General features: G+C 36.4%; 1 protein-coding gene across 1 annotated transcript in view; it reads right to left on the bottom strand.

Moving 5' to 3' along the window:
• Positions 1–21,432, bottom strand: part of mtor (mechanistic target of rapamycin kinase) — a 174,465-nt gene that overhangs the window by 19,768 nt on the left and 133,265 nt on the right. The window contains exons 35-47 of the mRNA XM_079637383.1: positions 20,852–20,977; positions 19,709–19,840; positions 15,563–15,678; positions 13,010–13,127; positions 12,272–12,466; positions 10,703–10,803; positions 8,559–8,655; positions 8,052–8,150; positions 5,788–5,910; positions 3,455–3,637; positions 2,422–2,556; positions 1,194–1,368; positions 636–771 (exon numbers count right to left, since the gene is read on the bottom strand). Of these exons, the coding sequence (XP_079493509.1) occupies positions 636–771; positions 1,194–1,368; positions 2,422–2,556; positions 3,455–3,637; positions 5,788–5,910; positions 8,052–8,150; positions 8,559–8,655; positions 10,703–10,803; positions 12,272–12,466; positions 13,010–13,127; positions 15,563–15,678; positions 19,709–19,840; positions 20,852–20,977 (1,736 nt within the window). The remainder of the gene's footprint in view (positions 1–635; positions 772–1,193; positions 1,369–2,421; positions 2,557–3,454; positions 3,638–5,787; positions 5,911–8,051; positions 8,151–8,558; positions 8,656–10,702; positions 10,804–12,271; positions 12,467–13,009; positions 13,128–15,562; positions 15,679–19,708; positions 19,841–20,851; positions 20,978–21,432) is intronic.

Here is a 21,432-nt window from a genome sequence, read left to right as displayed (position 1 = left end):
TTTCTTTTATAATGGTGTGCAGCTGCCTCAATGATCAATTGTTGTGTGCATGAGTCCCTGCTTTGCACTGAGTAGTGAAGCTGCCCACTATCTGAAGCCTGCATTGGCTATATGACGATGAGATCCAGCTTTTCATACTTAGGACAATTGAGGGACTTTTAAACAACGATTATAAAATGTGAACATTCATTGATGTTCAAGCAGGCAACACACTACATTAAGATGTTAACTTTGAACATGATGATCTGTGTAAATTGTTATTATTTTGTATTTAGAAAAATATATATCTCATATTCCTGAAGGGCAGTAAAATGTTTGCATGTGTCAGTGATTAAAAATGCTAAATAGTGGCCGATATATAATACTGCAAATCGGTCGACTACTAATTTGAACTGTATCACGCTTCTTGCATCAAACATTCTGTATCTACTTGACAACGTCAATTGGTGATTCTACTAATCAAAAACCAAAATGGTATTTTTAAGTCATTTCAGAGAAAATAAATAAAGTGAGATTATCAATCAAGATCAACATCAATATATTTTTTGTTTTAGCTATGTCTTATTTGCCTGATATCATTTGTTTTAAAGAATGACACTGTGAGATGCTCTGATGCATGAATGCGAGAGGCTTGCCTTAGATTCTTGCGTAAGGAGGCTGGGTCATTTGCCAGTAGAGTGTTCACTAAGCCAAAAAGCTGCATGACCCTCTCGTCTTGCCGTAGATCTTCATGGCCCTTCAGCAGGAACATGAACTCATGACCGTTGCTACCTGCAGGGTGCAGAGGAGAACAGAGAAAGCTTTTGTCTCTCCATATCACCAAGGCAATGTAAGGGCAATCTAACTTCACATTGACAACCAAGATTACAGCATGTGTATGGAAAAAAACAAACTCATGTCTCATGTATCTTTACTTAACTTTAATTTTTTGTTTTATTTTTGCATTGAAATGTATGTGAATATAAGTGAATTTAATTTGTTAAAAATTAAGTTCACTTATATTAAACAGGCAGTTTGGTGAGATATGCTGTCAGACAAACTGACAGTATAGCTGCCCATTGCTCAGATCAAGCCATGAGCCTGATCAGATGTAAAACTGTGTATTTTTGTCTTTTGTTGATCATTTTCTTTACCCCTAGCATTAACCTAATTTACAGCCTATGCAAAACTGCAATTTTTCATTTGGCTCTTACCCATGATGGTGAGTTTGCGTGGCCGCTGTTTGGAGGTGATAACCTGCAGTGAGGGAGCAATGGACTGGATACGTATTATTGGCTGATTGGGGTCATATGTTCCGGGCACAGCCAACTCCAGATCACGACACATAAGCAGTTTAGGTGAGACGTACTGAAGCTCTAGAGAAGTGAGCTGTGGACACAGCAATATGCAAGAATGTTTCACACTTTTAACACCTTTATGAACAAACATAATTATATCCTGGCAAAAGTAAGAGGTTTATTTTAAAAGTACACCTCTTTTATACAATTTCACATCTGACATATCAACACTGTCAGATATACATGAAATAATAATAAAATCATAAAAATATAAAATCAGGTAAAAAATTAATGGCCTCAGTGATCCTCCAGGGGGGCCACGAGATAACTTTAATTTAAATATATTAATATAATTCACTAATTTTATTATTTATATGTTAAATAATTTTTTTTAAATCCTGTATGCATTCTGTAATTGTTTCAGAGCAACCCAAGGCGTTTCTCATCGTGCAGAGTGAAATACAGGCTGAACTGTGGCTAAAAACACCCAACTGCTTCATTAACAAAGAATATTAAAACTATATCTCTCACTGATATAGAGCAGAGCGAGCATTTTCAATTTAAGCGTGCGTGAGCGCGAAGCTCAACTTCCATAGGAATGAACTGAAAACGCTCGCTCTGCTTCGTGACAGTAGACAGCACCGTCAGTTGGGTAAAGATGGATGACAATTGATGAATGAAGGTAAAGACGATTTCAGTGACATACAGGAGTCCTACATTAGACATGCGCCAGTCCCTTATTATTATTGATGCACAAACAATGATGCTCTCTGCATCGGAACACAGTTCAATATATCCGTGCAGTTATCAAAATGAATGTACTGTAAGTGTTTTATAAAAGATGCTCGCCGAAGAAGTGTGTTTTGGAGAAGTTTGTGAGGATCAGTGGTGTTTATGTACACATGGGCATCAGACGCTCCAAACATAGACGCAAACGTGTTCTGACAAAGGAACTGTTCACTGATGACATGGACCCGCCTTCAGATCGCTGAGGTTACACACATTCAGAATGTTTAATTTTTTTTTACTTTGTTTACTAAGTTTACTTGGAGTTAAAATATTTTCATGATATTACTTCTGGCTAATGTAGATGATCTATTGATTATTCTGAGCACTACACCATTAGGAAACACTGTTGGCAGACCTGTGGCAGCTGTTTGGAGATCCTGCGGAACACGTGGTAGTACAGGTCCCAGGCCTGCGTCAGGTCCTTCACGTTTCCTGATCGCATGTACTTTCTGCACCAGTCCTGCGCCTCCATCAGGTCTCGGCCATAAGCCTGAAACAACAGCCACAGTTACAAAATGAAAAATCTTTATTCTCAGTAAAGGACTTTCTTGTATGGAATGAAAGTCGTTAATGTTTATATATTGAATGAAAGTGTTTAACGCAATCTCCAAAGAATACACAGATACGTAGTTAAGAGAAAGAAGAAAAAGACAAAAAATCCTAACAATTTATTAGATTGATTGTAAACTATAAATAATGCTGCATGACAACTTCGATTGCTTTATGTTACAAAATAAATGTTTACAAGGTTTACAAGTCTGTGACAGTAAATGGTTGATGCAGCTTAAGTGTGTGTCATTATAGAAACATTATAGACTGGTCTATATGGTTCTCAACCTTGTTTGGCTATTCATTAGACAGCATCTTAACAGATTTGACATTATTGACAACTACACTGAGAATAATTACATGCAAACCAATTTTCACTGTGTGTTTTTAATTTAATGCACTCTGAGTAAATATTTTAGGACAGAGTAAATAAAATAAATACAAATATTATAACAATAAAAAATCAGATTTTTCTATGACGATTTTATTATTTTCAATAACTTTTCCAGGCCTGGAAATCATAATTTTAAAATTCCACAATATTGTAGTTATCCAGGTTTACCATGACCATGGGAAACAATGGTAATACATATTTTAAATGAAAGTAAATTTTGCATCTAGTGGATTTTGTTCAATGATAGGCAAAGAAAGCACACATTTAGTGAAAAATGGAAACATATCACTGAAGATTAATGTACAGTATATGCACAAGAAGTCATGTGTTACAGTGCTCAAAACATCCATTAACTGAGGTAATATAATTCCTTTAGTACTTTAGGCACATAAAGGTCTTATCTTCTCAACTGATACTTTTTTTCACGAAGTATGTGCATTTTTACCTGATTAAAGGACGTTTCTTTCAAAGTTTGTGGCCCTCTCTCCATCATGGCATGAAGGGGCTCCAGGACGGCAAACATTCCCTTGACGTTCCTCTCTCCAAAGTACAGACGTGACGCCTCCTCCAGCCCTTCGTGCCACATTTCATGCCACAGAATAGCCACCCTGATCAGCTCCTCACTTACCTGAACATGGACAGAAACAGGGGTCATGTGGTGCTTCTACTTAGACTAATTTCACTTTTAGCAGATGTTTTGGATCATAATTGGCCCTTTGGCTAAGCTCTGCCTTAAAATCATTGCTTATCAATGCTTCTCCTGTACCTTAGCGATGTTTGTCATTTACCATGTTATCAGACAAGCTTTTTCTCTTTTCTGGTGTAAGTCTCGTTCTATGGAGGATCTGTGAGTTTGAGAAGGGTCTGGCTGCTGACTTGAACTTGCACTCTCAGACTTGCGCTTCCTCTGCCGGTAACGTTACTTGTAATCGGCAACCTGCATTTTCCACTGACTGCAACACCATCACAACTCAATGCATGTAGGCTATAGTTTACCGTCTGTTTTACTTTACATTCTCACAGTAAAAATGTGGCAGTGAGTACATGTGTGACTTAACTAAATGGAATGAAATTACAACTAAATGTAGCGTCTTTAATAGGAAAATCTGTGATTTTGGAAACACAAACACAACATTTTATATATAAAGAAAATTACTATTTGTCTTTAAAAAGTCATTTATAAAATTAAGACAGACTAAATGTAATATAAATTTGGTTGTATAATTTTTTAGGCAGATTTATTCATTTATTTTTCATTTTGTATTTATTTGGATGAGACAGTGCATATGGATGAACGTACAAGTATAAGTTGACGTAAATACGACGGATTTAGCACAATGCTAATTTCCATCCGTAGTCTTTCCTGTACGGCTTTCTTGTAGCTCAAACAATAGAGCGTTGGCGCTTGCAAGGTCATGGGTTTGATTCCCAGGGAAAGCAAGAACTGATAAGAATGTAAAATGTGTACCTTGAACTGCAATGTAAGTCGCTTTGGATAAAAGCGTCTGCCAAATGCATAAAAATGTAAAATGTAGTCCCAGACATAGAGAAAAACAAAACAAAAACATACATAACTAACAGACATATAGAGCTAAAAAGAATTAAAAGTACCTATACTATATAAAGTACTTGATATAATAATTATTTAAAGTGCATATTTTAAAATGCCTGTGCATAGACATCCCAAAGTGCTTGTTATGAATATATAAATCTACCTATCTGAAAGTGCATATTTTAAAGTGCCTATGCATAGTTCTTACTTAATATTCACAGTTTTGGTTGTTAGATATCTTTTAAGCTGTTTCTTATACAAAACAAAAGTGGGGCTACCTCTAATTACCGTTGGCATACTGTTTCAATTTGTGCAGCCTTTAATAGAGAGGATGTTTTGTGCAAAGGTAGACATTCTAAAGTGTACTTCACTTTTAGCAGTAAAGTGAAAGTTCCTTTAATTTTTTATTGGAACATTCATGCAATGTTATCGTTATTGTTTTTGGTTTATTGTAATTAAACACGCCTATATATTTCACAGAATTCATTCATGGTGGTTTTGAAGACAGGCAGCAAGTCGTGTGTGGAACACTCAAATGCTCTTGGTTCTGTTCAGCTGCCCAAAATACTGTGGGCAGCTGAACAGAATCTTGTTACTGTGTAACAAGACCAAGGCAATGGCCAAGTAACTGAAGGCTGAATGTCCAGAGAACAGGAATAATGCTCTGGAACCCCCTCCAACTTTGTTTTTACTCATATGCAGGATATGCTTATGTTCTTTGAGAAATTTGTTGATGTAATGAAATGTATTATATTCCTGCAATAGACACAAGCAGAAACAAAAATATTTTTTGAAAAAATAAATAAATAAAAGATAATAAATTTGTCTCATTTTATTAATGAATAACTTTTAACCATTTATTCCAGCAGCTTGGCCCCACTGGCAATCCAAACAAATTGTTGGAAAAATATTTTCGGTTTAAGTGTAAGTGTCAAGTGTAAGTGACGACGCAGGCAGCGGAGAATGCAGGTGAGGACTGCAAGTGACGAGGTAAGGGAGAGTACAAGTCTGAGAGTGAGTTGGAATAGTAAAAAAAAACAAAAAACATTCACATTCACAGAAAAACTCACTGTTTATGGAAACCTCTAGCTCATTCTTATAGCACATTCTGTAAAGGTTGTCTGAGTGAGCAAAAGCAACCAAGAGGGAGAGGAACATAGCCAAGGGCCAATGTGTACCTAATAAAATGTATTATTCAGACAGTCAAACTGAATGTGCACTCGTACCATAATGGCTTGCTGGACCAGGGTGTTGCAGTGCTCACACATGTTCTTCAGGATCTTGTTGGCTGCATTGTGGCGGGCAGTGGTGGTGGACTTGGAGGCCACGGTGAGTGGATAAATCAAAGCCTTTAAGTGTACAAACAGAAAGCCTATGAATCAATCTGTTGCTAACAAAGGTAACAGGCCATATGATTCATGTACACTACCAGTAAAAAGTTTGGGCACACCTACTCTTCTTTGTCATGACTATTTATCACATTTTAGAATAATAAGTCATCACAACTATGAAATAACACAAATGGTACTATAGGTGCAATATTTGTAGGTTCTTTGTCTAGATTCCAAAACTGCAAACTCATTCTGTCAAATGTCTTGAGTTTTTGTCTCTGAATTTTTCTGAGCTTTTAAAACAGCATTGAATGAATTCCCATGTGTGAACTTTTTTTTTTACTTCTGACTAAAATGTCAGTTTTGTAAAGAAATTCATACATAGACATAAACATACTGTATGTTTGTCTAATTAAACTAAAACCAGGTCAAGCAATTAGTCCAGAACCACATCAACTTAACCTACTTATCTCCATACACACAACATCGCGGGACCTATTATACAAGGACATGGTTTCCCCCACCATTGCTACATGTATGCTGATGACACGCAGCATATATTTTCATTTAATCTAGACAATCACATGGTTGTGAAGACAGAACTTCTTGTCTTCCCAGCTACTGTGATGGTACAATTAAGTTTCACCATCCAGCTAGGATCATTAATAATAATGCCAACCAGGTCAGCCAGAAATCTTGTAATCTTTGATGACCAACTGACCAATGCAAAGACAAATCAGTCATGCAAATTTGCATTCCACAATATCAGGAAGATCAGGACCTTCTTTAATCAGAATGCAGCAAACCTCTACAAATGATCCAAGACGCAGCAGCACGACTCTTTCTTTACCTCTCTGCACTGGCTATCGATTGCTTTATGCGTACAGAAAAGCCATGAGCACCACAAAATCGTACCTCCACTTATCGACTACAGGATTCTGGAGAAGATGTAGACTTGAAAGAGTTTACATCTCCTCCAGAATCCTGTAGTCAGTGAGTGAGCGCCACCTCACAGTACCATCACAGAAAGGCATACAATTCCATTCCAGACATTTTCATTCAATGTCCCTTGGTGGTGGAATGATCTTCCTGCAAAATCCCTGCAAAAGCTCTGACAATATTCAAGAAACAGCTAAATACTCATCTCTTCTGTGAGCACTTAAAAGGATTATTTCACTACAGAATACAATTTCACCCCCATGCCATCCAAGATGTTTATGTCTTTCCTCTAAAACCTTAATTTCTTTTTTTGGCTGAGGAAAGAAAGACACGAACATCTTGGATGACATGGGGGTGAGTAACTTATTAGAACATTTTAATTCTGGAGTGAACCAATACTTTAACTGCATCCTGCTGACTCTTGAAAATAATTATTTTCTATGCTTTCACTATTTCTTAAATCCTACAATACTAGACAATGTTTGAAACCTTATATTGTTAGCTATAGGTAAAAGTGTCTTATAAATAAATAATTTAAAAGAAAATTCACATATTTCAGGCTTTAGACCAAATGGCTGACATCACGAGAAACAAATTTAAGTTAGTCCAAACTTATGACTGGCAGTGTATGTGAATAAAATACCTTTACAATAACAAAGAGCAAGGAAATAAACTTGTTGGCCTACATAATCTGGAGCTTTGGTTTTGCTTATGTTTTTAAATAACAGAACACTATAAAGTTGTACACCAACTTTAATCAACAACAAAAACTCTTCTTGAATAATGTAAAAACATTTTTTTTGCTATATGCAGTAATGAAATACACTTTCCCTCACATCACCTAATGCAACCGAATGCACTGGGTATCACTGTGAATGTGTAACGTTAAGGTGATGAGAAATAATAGTGTGTGCTTTCAAATTCAGCCAAGTGCTGAAATAAGTAAAAAATACTTATTGGTATATTTGGTTTTTGATAGTTATGCATTCCACCAGATGAGCATCCAATTTCATGGTGCAGGAAAAAGTCACTTATCAGACCTCTATTCAACAGTATGTAGCCCCAACAGAGCACTTCTAAGACCAATTAACAGATTTTCATCAGATTTTTTTTTTAAATAAGAAGATGTGAGATGATACAAATGTGCATCATGGAGATGGAGCTTATTTGTGCATTACTCTAACCAATGCATAGTGATCATTACTAATTTTTATGTATACCTGGGGGTGGTAGCGGCCAATGTCGGTGAGTAGCTGGTGAATAAGACGTCCCACCAGAGCACGTGGGGTATCAATTCGTGCTATCAGTTGAGGGATGACCTGATTACAAGGAGGAATATAATACATGTTCTTTTTGCAGCGATTTAAAGCTAAATTCTGCCGTTAAGCAATTTTCTTTAATATCAGTATTTTTGCCTTGTTGTCCAGTAAAAAATATGTAAACATCCTTTAACGAACATACATTTGTTTGGGAAGCAAAATTGTGCAAAATAATAAGAATTCATAAATTGAGTTTATCTTTCTTACCTCATTAGCATGTATCTTACTTATTTTAAGCTTAAAACCAAATACATTTTGCAGATCTACAAATCTAATAAAATCTGATAAAACCACATTTGAACACAAAGTGCTGCTGCCAATGGTAATAGATTTTAATTATTAAACTTATGAGCATTTTTGTTGCAATCAGGACCCTGCTTATGTATAGAAAGCTTGAAATGGGCTTACCTGTAACCAGGTGTCTATTTGGATGGTCTTAATACCTTCAACTAGAGCTTCATTCACCTCAGGCCAGTGGCCATAATCAAACCATAAGGTCAGGACTCTAAATGTAAAGGAACAAAGACATGGTCATGCACAGTCACCCCATGAAGTTACACACTATGAAGTTACTCAATGAATTGTATTTAAATTCAATATATTTCAATTGTTTTTTGTTTGGTGCTGCACAGAAGTATCTATTGCTGGATTTCAGAGAAAGCATCTCATATCATCACACAAGTGCAGCTTTATTCTTTCACTGCTATAGGTCAAGAAGAACCAACAAAAATATTTACAAGCATCAAAATGCCCACTAAACTACTAAAAAAGGTGCTTCCTGTAGTTTTAGAACTCTTCTCAATTCTCAATCCTATGGACTGTATTCTTAGGGCATGCTGGCACTTATTTAAGTTGGCATGAAAAGGGAGTTGCATTTGTCTTTTCTTCCCTATTGTAATGTATATCCAAGTAAAATGGCTTCTGAAATATAGGGTGGAACTTGATTTTGTTCAATGGGACTGGAACATTGAAATCTTTGTCATCTGCCACTGCTGTGATTCATGTGAGTGACAGGTTGCTGGAGGGGGTGAGGTTATTGTTCTGCCCTTGTGCAGATGTCCTTGCAGGGGGAAGGGGAAGTCATTTTGATTAAAGATTATGAGGGCATAAGAATTGTCAAAGTTGATTTAATGGTTACTTTAACCACTCATCAAGAAACTTAATCTTTGTTAATTATACACCCATTTCAAATTCCATTCCATTTTGGTATAAAATATTCTAGAAAAACTTGTGTCTGCTCAATGAGATCTTTTTGCTGATAAATGGCATTTATGAAGAGAGTCAGGATTTAGACTCCATCAGAGGACATTGTGGACAGCTGAGCTGACACAAAAACATTCATGTTATTCATATTCTATGCGGTGGTCAGTTCACAGCAGTGACAGAAATTCACTTTTTTTTTTTATTAAGGGGCAATATTTGCAACCTTAAATTGATTTCCAGGGGCATTTTTACCTATATAAGGTAATTTCTTTCTAAACTTATTAGATGCATACGTCTAATGCGTCTAAGATGCGTCACCTTTTATGTCAAATTATATCATTCAAATGCAATTAAATTAGAATAATAACTACAAGTATTATACAAGAATAATAGTAACAAGGCTGTTACCAATCAAATTAAATCATTATCAACAAAATCCATCTTTACAGTCCAAAAGTTTAATTCAGTATTTAAATATATAATGATTTAATGATATAATGAATTTTAACTTTTTAATTAAAAGGTGCTTTAAATATGAAACTAAAACTGCCAGTAGATGGCGGCAAGTCACTGTCTTAATGAGCGAGTCATTCATTCAACCGATTCGTTCAAACGGCTGATTCATTCAGTCTTTATTGAATGGGTCATTGAATCATTAATTAAACCGATTCGTTCAAAACGCGGATTCGATTCAGTCAGTAAAAAACTAAAACGGCATATACAGTGAAAGTGTCAAACTGTTGCATAGTTAAAACAATAATTCCGATATCATCATAGACAATACATATCACACACAACTTTTACAATTGAATTTACATTTACCCATTTTCTTCTCTTCCTTTTGGTTGCAGTACATAGCAATGTTGTTTTCGTCAACGATGACGATAACGCAATTATTTCGTTGACGCACCTTTTTTTTATGACGATAACGTTACGATGACTAGCTAAAAATGGCTCCAAGGTGACTAAAACATGACGAGACGTTTTCTAGTTTTCGTTGACGAGACGAGATGGAACGAAAATGATTATAAGTATGACGTTCACAATGCATGTAATTTCTGCCTATAAATACGATAATTTTGACCTCTGTACGATGTACGATCAATAATGAAAAAAATCCCATAATGTACGATAATTTCATAAATTGCCCGCAAATTAGTTAAAATCTCCCGGAATCTAGATCGAGCAAGCAAGAGCGCACATGTGTAGCGCGCGCACAGCAGAGAAAGGGAGCGAGAGACCTTGCGTGTGTGTGCTAGTGTGCGTGTGTGCCTCACGAAGCGCATGTAAGGACCCAACCAATCGAATTATTCAGAAAGTCTAGTTTATTATGCAAAGGTTTTACTTACCTCAGAGTGTCCTGTAAGTTATTTCCACGTGAGAGTGAGATAGATCTGAAGAATCCTTGCACTGCAGGAACTGTGTACAGAAGGAGAGTCTTGGACAAATCCTGAAACATGAAAATCATAGAATTCAACCATAAACTACATGAAAGCCAACATAAAAAAAATAATAATTTCATATGTAAATCCATGTGATTTCTTTCGCATACACTTTTAAGAGTGTTGCATGTGCTAACTTCATGTTTCTGACTTCAGGCTCTTGGGACTGAATGTCAATTCATTTGCTGTTTATTTGCCCAAATGTCTGTTGATAAACATTATTTTACTTTCCATGCAATTCTGGGTTTTAAACTGTTGATAGGCTGATTGGTAGCGATTTGGTAGCGATCATTTGGTAGCGATCACGTCATTATCTACATAGCCCAGTTGATTGGTTGTTGCTGCATCAGCGGCCAATGAGCTGCGGCTCAACATTCAAACAAATAGAGAGCCTAAGTCCCGCCCCTCCGCTTCCGGCTCATGGGACCTTATTTCGGAAAAAATATGTATGGAAGTCAATGGCGAGAGATAACTTATCTTTTTATTCCGTCTGAACTGTCCCCTGAACTACACATATGATGTTTGTCAATTTAAAAGGTAAATATGAAAGTCAAGAAAGTCGCAGTTTGTCATAAAACAGAAGAGTAACGTTTAGTTGTATGTGAAAATCGCTCGATGAACTACATCTCTCGTCTCGCACTATGTAGCCTACGTCACAAGATCCGTTGCTCGTATGTGTGTATTCTGGCTCAAAACACGAGTCAGGCATGACGGCGTAACGTTAGGATTATAATGTAAGACTATAGAAAAAATGACAGACGTTAGCTTCAGTAAAGTTAGCTTCATTCATTGAGAGAAAAGGTATGACGTCGCATGTGCGCCTTCTGGGTTTGTAGTCTTTGTAATTACGTATTTTCACAGTCTTATACCTCAACAGTTTTACATCAAACTGCGACTTTCTTGACTTTAAAATGTATCTTTTAAATTGACAAACATCATATGTGTAATTCAGGGCACAATTCAAACGAGATCAAAATATTTGTTGTCTCTCGCCATTGACTACCATACAATATTTTTCCGAAATAAGGTCCCATGGTGGTCGACCGGAAGGGGAGGGACTTAGGCTCTCTATACTGGTAGTGTTGCTGGTAGCAGTATGCAGCGAGCTTTTCAGCATGCTTTCCCTCCACCTTCCCCAGCTCCACCTGTATAAATCTGCTATGGGGGTTAATTCATGTACGTTGCATGTGCAGCAACATGTCTTACATGCTTACAGCAATGTCTGTGTATTGGCAGTAACAAGTCTCGGTACTTGCTCTGCAGCAAAAACATTAGCATTGCCATATCCCTTTACCATGCTAATCTCTATTAACATACTACCGGTAATCTCCCAAGAGTTGTCATGACAGAACTTGTTTTAAAAAATTGTTTACAAGTTATTTGGAAAAACAGTAAAGGTGAATATTGGAGAAGCTTTGCACACAAGCTTCAAATAATACTTGAGTGTGTGATGTCTGGCTTTGGCTTGTTCCTCACCTCATTGACTTTCTTCTGTCCAGGGGAGGGTACAGGACTGTGCTCACTGTCTGCCTCACTGTCACTGTTACTGGCTTCGCTGTTGGCACTGGCACCACTTGCGTGCCGTAGTTTTTTCTTTTCATCCCGGCCCTGGTTCTGGTGCTTGTAGTGAAGCACGGCTTCAAAGTTCATTACTGCCCAAGCGTGCCAAGCCTGCAGAGGCAATATCTTTTATCTCAGGTTTTGACAAAATTGAAAAAAAACATCACAGATACAAATATACATAACTAAACAGAACAGAATATAATACACAACCGAACAGTTTAGTTGTTAGTTTGCTATTTTTTCAATCCATGTGATAGTGAAAAAAAAATGGTCAACTGCAAAAAAGACTACAGGAGTTACAGGATAAATAACAGCAAGCTGTATCCAATCAAAAAAACTTAGTAAATGACTTGAAAAGGGATGTACACAGGTTACCCCCTGAAAAAAAACCGACTGACAAAGTCCATAAAATTACTACTTAATTATTTTCATTGTTTTAAATGTTTCCAAAAATTGCTACATTGTTATTGAATTTGTATTTGTGGTCCCAAACTTTTTTATTTAAACTGTTAAGTATTTATGCATCATGATAACATAAACATCTAATAAGGATCAATGAGAATCAGATTTTTAGGTGACAAAGTGGACATGTTCTTGACAGGTTTCATGAGATTTATCCACATACATTTAAAGTTTGTGAGGTTGACGAACCTTGTACCAATTGCGATCATGCTCCGTTGAGTGACTGTAATATTGTAATACTTTAGGGATGGTACTCTCATTGATACCCTGAAGGCTGAGCTGCCACTCCCCCAGCTTCAGAAAACACCTGCACAGAGGAGAAACACATTAGAAAAATGTGGAAAATGTCTTGTGTATTTCCAGCAACCACTACACAAATAATCTCACCTAAATAAACCATGAAAGCAGGGACAGCATCCTGCTAAAAGTATAAGGCTTCATTCATACATAGGTGTCTGACCTGGCACTGCTTTAACTGGACGGAATTTGATGGCAAGGAGCCCAGACTGCCAGGAAACTTCCTCAGTTTAAAGCACATCAACTGTTGTTTAAGCAATTTATTTGTTCAGCCCTGAATTGACTACTTGCACTGTGCTTTGAGATGTACTTCCGATTTAAAATAAAGTGATGTGGTGATGTAGTCACCAAGTTAAACACCACTTAAAATCAGTATTAAAAATATGGTATTTTTTAGAGACAGAAGTAGTAGTTTTCAGAACATCTTCAGAAATCAATGGAAGAATACATTTTCAAAGTGATAATTTAACCCAAGCTGAGAAAGCAATGAATGTCACTGCATTAAAGGAATAGTTCACCCAAAAATGAAAATTATCTCATAATTTACTCAGCCTCAAGTCATTCTAGGTGTATATGACTTTCTTCTTTCAACCGAACACAATTGGAGCTATATTATAATATCCTGGCTCTTGTAAAGGCATTGAATAATGCCCAACGGCCGTACGCACATTCGCGAGAGTTACGTTGTTTCCGCAAGAGAAGTCTATTCTCACTTTGTGAACGTGTATGGCCATTGACGGAAGCCAGTGATTATAGTTTATAAAGTTTTAAATATGGATATTTTTCTTTTGTTGACGTGAACTCTGATCAATTTGCATATAGAACGGGAATTAAAGGTCGGACTTATATTAGTTTTGCGGAGACCCATTTAAACAAGTGTAAATGGAACCGTATTAACAAATCAGATAGCTATCCGATCAGTAGAAATACATGAAGTGAACAGGTGTAAACAGGCCCTGTGTTTCTTTGCCAGTGAGTTCTGTGCTCTCACGTTTCACACATACCTTCTTAGCCTTGAAAAGTCTGACGATCTAGTCTGTCAGTCTAGTTTTTGGTTTTGCTCACATTTCGCCTTTACCCAGTTTGTTCTGTGGTTGTCCGTCTCCTACAGAACACACCGGTCTCAGACTGCCCAATATAACGTTCCTGGTTCTGGATTCTAGATCCCCTTCCTGCCAGGGCCAGTTGCATAAACATAGCCATTATGTTAAGACTGTGTCTTAAGAACTAGTATGATCAACTAGAAGTTAGTTAGGGGTAATCAGTCTTACTGTTCGGTGTCAAATTAGACATTTACATTTATTCATTTAGCAGATGCTTTCATCCAAAGCGACTTACAAATAAGAACAATAGAAGCAGTTAAACTAACATTGGGACAACAAAATGCAAGTGCTATGACTCTTCTCAGACCAATCTACATTTTTATGTTACTGACTTAAAAAAGTTATTAACAGTCTTAAAGAAAAAATAGGCTGACTAGTAAGACTAGTCTTAACAGTTTATGCAACTGGCCAAACAGTATTGCTCGCTTCTCTGGACTGTCTAACTTTCTGACTTGCGCTCGCCTGTGATTCTATATTGCCTGATCTCAGGCTCTGATCTGTTTGCCTGCTTGTCCTCCTCTTTCGCTGATGATTCAGATTTGGTCACTGTTCTAACGGAGATCTGGGTTGACCCTCGCCTGGCTGTTCTCTCTTTTGCCTACACTTGCCTATTTATTGTCAAATCTTGTAGAGAGCTGTCCACCTATTTCAACTCAAGGCCACAAAACATGCTCTTGACAATAAGGATGTTCCAAAAGTAAGGGATCACCCTCATGCTAATAACTCATGTTGGCCAAAAAAAAAAAAAAAGTGGGCTGAAATCAACCACAAATGTACTTCTATTTCACACAGTAGTTAGAAGAACCAATAATTTAATATTATACCTATTTTTCTGTGTCATTAGCTTAGCAAACATGCTACTGAATGAGGAGAAATGCATTTCATTCAATAAAGAAAAGTATTACAAAAATAAAAAAAATTTACAATTTGTAATTGAGTGTACAAATAATTTTTGTGTTTACTAGAGTGAGCATCACATTGCTAGCTTGAATGATAATATCAAACTTTTTCGTAAAGCTGTTGCTTAAAGGTGCACTACGCAGGATTATCCCAAAAAATAAGTATAGACCTGGACAAAAACAATCCCTCTCAATCATTACTTACGATCCAATAGCATTGTGTGATGTTTGCTTTTACAGAGAGACTGTCCTCTGTCTGTATATTCTTTTTTCATTCTTCTATTTATATGCTCGGGATGTTTCTGGGCTGAAAACCACTGTCATCTGTGTCTGAAGCTCGGAAAGCTCTGCTAAGTTTTACGTTTTTATTAAGTTATATTTGCTATTAAATACGTTTTGTATGTTTAAAAAAGGTTAAAGATATGGTTGTGAGTTGTACTTACCGTGCCATTAGCTTGTGCAGCTCCAGTTTGTGCTGCTGGTCATCGGCTGCGATGGCGTGTTGTGCTTGCTGTTGCATCCCCTGCACAAAGTGCTGCATATGCTGGAATGCATCAATCTGAGAGAGATGCAGATAGAACAAATGCCTGAATATAGTGTAACGTGTTCAAAATGCTGTTCTGTTAGAAATAAGGATGCATGTAATGTTAGTGTTTTACTTTATTCATGTTATGTGAGTCAATGTAATTTGTTGCTCAAGTTCAATAGGGAACAAGGCTCCGCCCCTTGGGGGAAGTCAGGGGAAAACTGGGAAGTTAGAGAGGAGAAGAGTGCCTCGCTGGTTCAAGTGCGGTTCTCTGTTAAGTCGGGTGTGTACGGCGTGGGCTGTGGCCGACAACAGCCTTTAATAAACACCCTTGGTTATGTAAAACTGTCTCGTCCTTGCCTGAAACGCTACAATATCATGCAAGTAAATTCCTGGGAAAACAGTGATGGATCATGCTCAAACCAGCAACTTGCTAGTCCATGAGCATTAACCACTATGCCACAAAAGCTGATTTTCTAGAGACTTGAATAAGCTGGCCATTGCATTATGTAGATATAGTATTTTACTGTAGTAATACACATTCAATACAGAAATTGTTCAGCTCATTCAACAACAAACAACTAGTCAATTGTGTTTAGTGATTTCTATTAAAATGACCATTTGCAATTCACAATTCATTATATTTTAGTAATTTTGTGTATTTGTTTCTCATATCTTTACAGGAATATTTCAATGAGGCTGATGGCTTCTTATGTGTATGCCAATAATTTTGAACACAATGCTGGGCTGCGTGCAGGAACTGGCTCTCTGGTTTAGTCTGGGATTTTTAGTGCCTGGCACCTGTATAGACTCTCACAGACACAACATAAACTGTATTATTGGACATTGACGTGACGTCATCATACTGTCTTTAAAAGCTACGATTTTTCCTCTTAAATTTTCACCATTTGGCAACTTGCCTATTCAAATTGTGTTGTAGTTCTTTAAACATTTCCTGAGGTGTAACAGTCCTCGTAATGAACTGTAAAAAAAACATTTTCAAAATAAACAATGTGGATAAAAATTAAACTTAAACTAACATTATCTAATTAGATCATTAAATGACAGTCTATTTAAAAAAATCTGATCATGATTGATCAGTAAATATAATGGTCATTGTAGTTCTAGACTAAATGAGAGCATGCATTTACTCATCTCACTTGCACAAAACAGATTCATTATTCCTCAAAATAAATAAAGACTTTAATTATTGCAGGTTTACATAAAATTCTAAGTATACTTTATGTTTTAGTCTCATTTTGTTAACCAATGTCTTTGCTGCAGACCTTTGATGATCCTATAAATCCAATTCAACCATATGAATAATAAAAAATTATTTTAGATAAACATCACATTTGTGATTATTTAAAAAAAATTTAAGAGTAAGAGTCGAACTTCGCCTGCATCCTATTCTTTTGCAATCCAGAATGACAGCACGGCTGAAAATGGGTTTAAGCTGCGCCCTGTACTGTACAGATGTGAACTTGCATTTCCTTCAGCCTGAGGTTTATTTATTTTACTTTTGGAGTGAAAGGGACTTTACATTTGCCAAAAATAGAACTTAATTTTTTTTGTTATTAAAAATTAACACATGCATTACTTTTCATAAAAAGTAACTTAATAAGGCCCGTTCACACCAAGGACGATAACTATAAAGATAACGATAAAGATATAATTCTAAAAATCGTTCTCCATATTAAAGAATAACAGAGTTCACACCACAACTATAACGATAAAGATATGAGGAACGATATCGTTGGGATCACTTTCAGAACGATTTTTTCCCAGCTGTCCAACGATAAACACTGACAGCCAATCAGAATCCATTCTAATTTAAAGGTCTCGCGCATTTAAAATGGCAGATGACATCGCGTGCTTAGAATAAAAAGACTGTTATCGGTCGTTGGTGTGGACGCATATATAGTTATCTCTATCGTTATCTTTATAGTTATCGTCCTTGGTGTGAACGGCCCTTAAGTAATGCAATAAGTTACTTTTTTAAGGAGTAACAGAATATTGTAATAGATAACTTTTTATACAGTATGTCCATGTTCATTTTTCATATTTATAATCAAAAGGCAACAGCTCTTTACAGGGCAGTAGAGTTGAGAAACAAAAAGACTGGGAAGCTGAAAAGCTGAATGTAAAGCCACATGATCTTTCCACTCGTCTTGTTACATTCATCACAGCCAGTAGATTTGTTTCAAACAAGGATGTTTTTAAGAAACAAGTGTACTTTTGTGAAGTTTTTGTGAGTCAGTCTTCCTCTCTTGAAGGAGTGCTTCCATTGATCTTATTTAAAATGCTTTGTTAGGCACATGGAATGTTGTTGGCAAGGCAGGAATTTCCCAAAACTCACTACAGTCCTGTTCAATTAAGCAGTTTTCATTTGACAAACTAAATGGAATCCATAAATTTCACATGATTTTTTCTTAACCTCGAACACATATCGCATATAGAAAATATCTATTTCAACTTTTATTTATTTATATAGCACATTTAATAGAAACAGTGTTGCCCAAAGTGCTTCACAGCACTATTTGACATCTTTTTTTTTTTTTTTAAATAGCATTCCACAAACTGCTAAATTGATCTACTTCATCTTATTTTATGAACATTGCATTAGTGTTTGTTGTTGTGACATCCCAGTCTTTACAATGAATACAGGGCTCGAAATTAACTTTTTTACTTGGTAGCACCTTAACAGCACAACCTTGTTACCATCAGTATATTATAGTACGTACATTATATATTATTATACTACGGGCTGTTGAATGCTTGATTCTGATAGGTTGACAAACGTACTAAGGCGTGCGATTATTTTCAGGGAAACGCACGACTAAAGTAGTTCCAGGCAAGTCTGGACCGCATTAAAGTTCCATATCACTACGCCAAATGATTTCAGTTATTTCAAAGGTCGTTACAGCCTACAACAAAATAATCAAAACCCACAATGACACTGACCAAGCAAATAAATATAGTAAACAATAGGATAAAAACGACAAATTATTTCCAAGTTTTTTACCACAAAATTACGTCACTATGTATTAAGCATTTATTAGTTATTACGTAAAAGCACATCTCTTTCTTGAGCTCTCTCTGCTACTCAAACGCACACACACATACAGTACTATGAACACACACACGCATGTGTCAACAACGCTGCTCTGACGATTTTATCAGTAAAAAACAGTTTAGCAACTTAAAAGCTACATTTCTCGTTACTCACTAGGGAATTGCTTATAAACGTAGTTTTGCAATTACTGAACACTGTTGAGAGCAGCACAGACTAAGGTAATTCCCACACGCTTAACCTCTCTCCCTCTCTCTCTCTCTCTCTCTAATAACTGCATTATTAGACTGCTATCAGTGGCTCAAGTCTCCGTTACTAGCTCTAAAATTACATTTTGGAATTAGCAATGGAGGCTTGGGATGAGATGCATAAGAAATTAGAATAATTGACACCGGGCTGTTGAATTATTAGAAAAATAATGCACACCGAGGTGTAACGGCCACTCTGCTTTGTGTCGCATTTCCACCTTGGGTGTGCATTATTTTTCTAACAATTTAACGGCCCGGATAAAATCAGAATCATTATTGCATTTTGATGATTCCCTAATTATTTTGATATATTGATGGTCCTTGACAGTATGAGGCTCGGGCAGTATGAGCTCTAATTCTGATTAAATTGTTTGCAAATTTTTTTTATTGTAAATATTTATGTTATATAGATTTTTCACCAGTGAAAAAACCAATTAGCGTTGTCATGACATCATTTTCCTGTGACACCAGAATCGGATTAGTGAATAGCATTTATGTCTCCTTTGAGTAGTCTGTAGTCCCCATGAGCCAAGACTGCAGCACGAAAGTCATGTATTTCCAGGACTGAATTTAGATAAGCAACTGCTTATCTGCATTCTCTGAATGGGAATGTTAATAGATGGCTTCCTCCAGATATTGCACATTTATTATTGGAGATTTTTGCACATTCAAGCAGACAGAAGCTGTACTTGACTGTACATGACTGGAAATACTGTCCAGAGGGACTGATTCAAGTGTTTACCTTGCGAGTGCTCTTCCACATGTACTTCATATAAGCGTAGGTGACATGAGGGTGGGCGGTGGGCAGGGGATGGTCGAGCTGTTTGGAGGGATCCACACCGAGTAGGAGAACAAGCGTCTTATGGGCTAGTGCCTGAGGAACACAAGATTTGACATTAAATCTCAGAAACTAACAGTTTATCAGGGTTTTAAAAATGTGTTATTGCCATTTGCCAAACTATGTTAGTTAATCAGGCTTAGTCTTACTATTGATCTTTTATTTATGATAAAACAGGTTTGTGTGGGAACTACGGGGGGTTTGTGAGTTGATGGAAAGCCAGTAATTAATTAAATCATGAAAAATGTAAAAATCAAATAAATATATAGGGCTGCCAAATAATAAATAAATAAGTTCGAAATAAAACCAATTAAAATAAATATTTACTAAAAATATTTTATTTGTTTACCTGCATGTCATGTCATGACCATTAACTGACATCACAGAACCATGAACATGCAAATGCTAAATTGTTGCTAAATTAACTTTAGATTCATGAAATCTAATGGGGGGTACTTCATGACAAAAGGGGTTCAGATGACGAAAATAACTAAACAAAACAATGAATGAAAAAGCAAAGTGTCTGCTTATGTCTCTACACTGGTGTAACGATAAAAATAAGATGGCAAACATCCGCAAACTAAGTGAAGTGCAAGTTCAAGGCCCCTTTTAATTTTTGTTGCTGTGTGTTTACCTTATGAAACCTTGCAAGGTCTATGTAGCAACTGATTCACGTCGTGCCTAACAAAGCCCCTTAGCTATTCTAAAATAACTGTAAACCAAGGTTTATAGGGGCATATTACTGTAAATGTATATTTCCTTGTTGGCAAACTTTCACATCAAAGCTCAGGATAGTCCGTATTTATTTAAACATGAGACATGACAAACGTAGGCATACACATAGGTACAATACAAACATCAGTTTTGTGCACAGGTTTCATTTTAGCTCTTGGTTCTAAACACTGTGCCACATTTTGGAAGACATTTAAAACTTCCACAACTGAGTTTTTTCTTTTGTGAATTTGAGCTTTGAGCAATGATGTTGTATTTGTTACATAATGAGTTCAGTTCTAAGCTTGTGATTGGATGTGACACTGTTGTTCTTACTAGTCTTCCACTTTTTCCACAGAGGCTAGCATACTTCAACCACGTCCTCATGTCCTCATGTGGACTAATGACCAGGGAGCGCACCATCAAGATCCTCTGCCAGTCCTCCACAATACGCTGGCAACCCTGAAAATAAGCACATTTTTAGCTCTTACATATATAAACTACGCTGAAACTTGAATTGGTTAGATTAGACTTTGGAATTAAATGTTAAGAAATTGGTAAAGAGCAGCTGACAGCTCTAAAAATGGTGTGTTTGCCTTTAATTTAAGACAATTTAATTTGTTGACAGAGATGAAGACTTTTTGCCATTACCAATAGACATAGCCTACATAGCCAGACTTGACTAATGGCAAAAAGTATGGGTTAGTGTTGAGGTTATAAAGTGGGCAGTCCTTGGCCAGAATAAGCTGCTTCTACAAATGACATTTAGGGTTGGGTAAAGCTGAAAGCAGAGATTAGAGATCGCGATTCTGATAGAGATCGCGATTCTCCCACAACAGACAACTAAACAAAATAAACACATATCATTTACTAGAGGTTCTGATAAAATATTAATTGGTGCTATTTAAAAAAAAATC

The sequence above is a fragment of the Phoxinus phoxinus genome (genome assembly GCF_949152265.1).
Source record: "Phoxinus phoxinus genome assembly, chromosome: 15".
In the NCBI taxonomy this organism is placed as follows: Eukaryota; Metazoa; Chordata; class Actinopteri; order Cypriniformes; family Leuciscidae; genus Phoxinus; species Phoxinus phoxinus.
The sequence above is the reverse complement of the archived record's forward strand: the minus strand, read 5'-3'. Positions and strand labels throughout refer to the sequence as shown.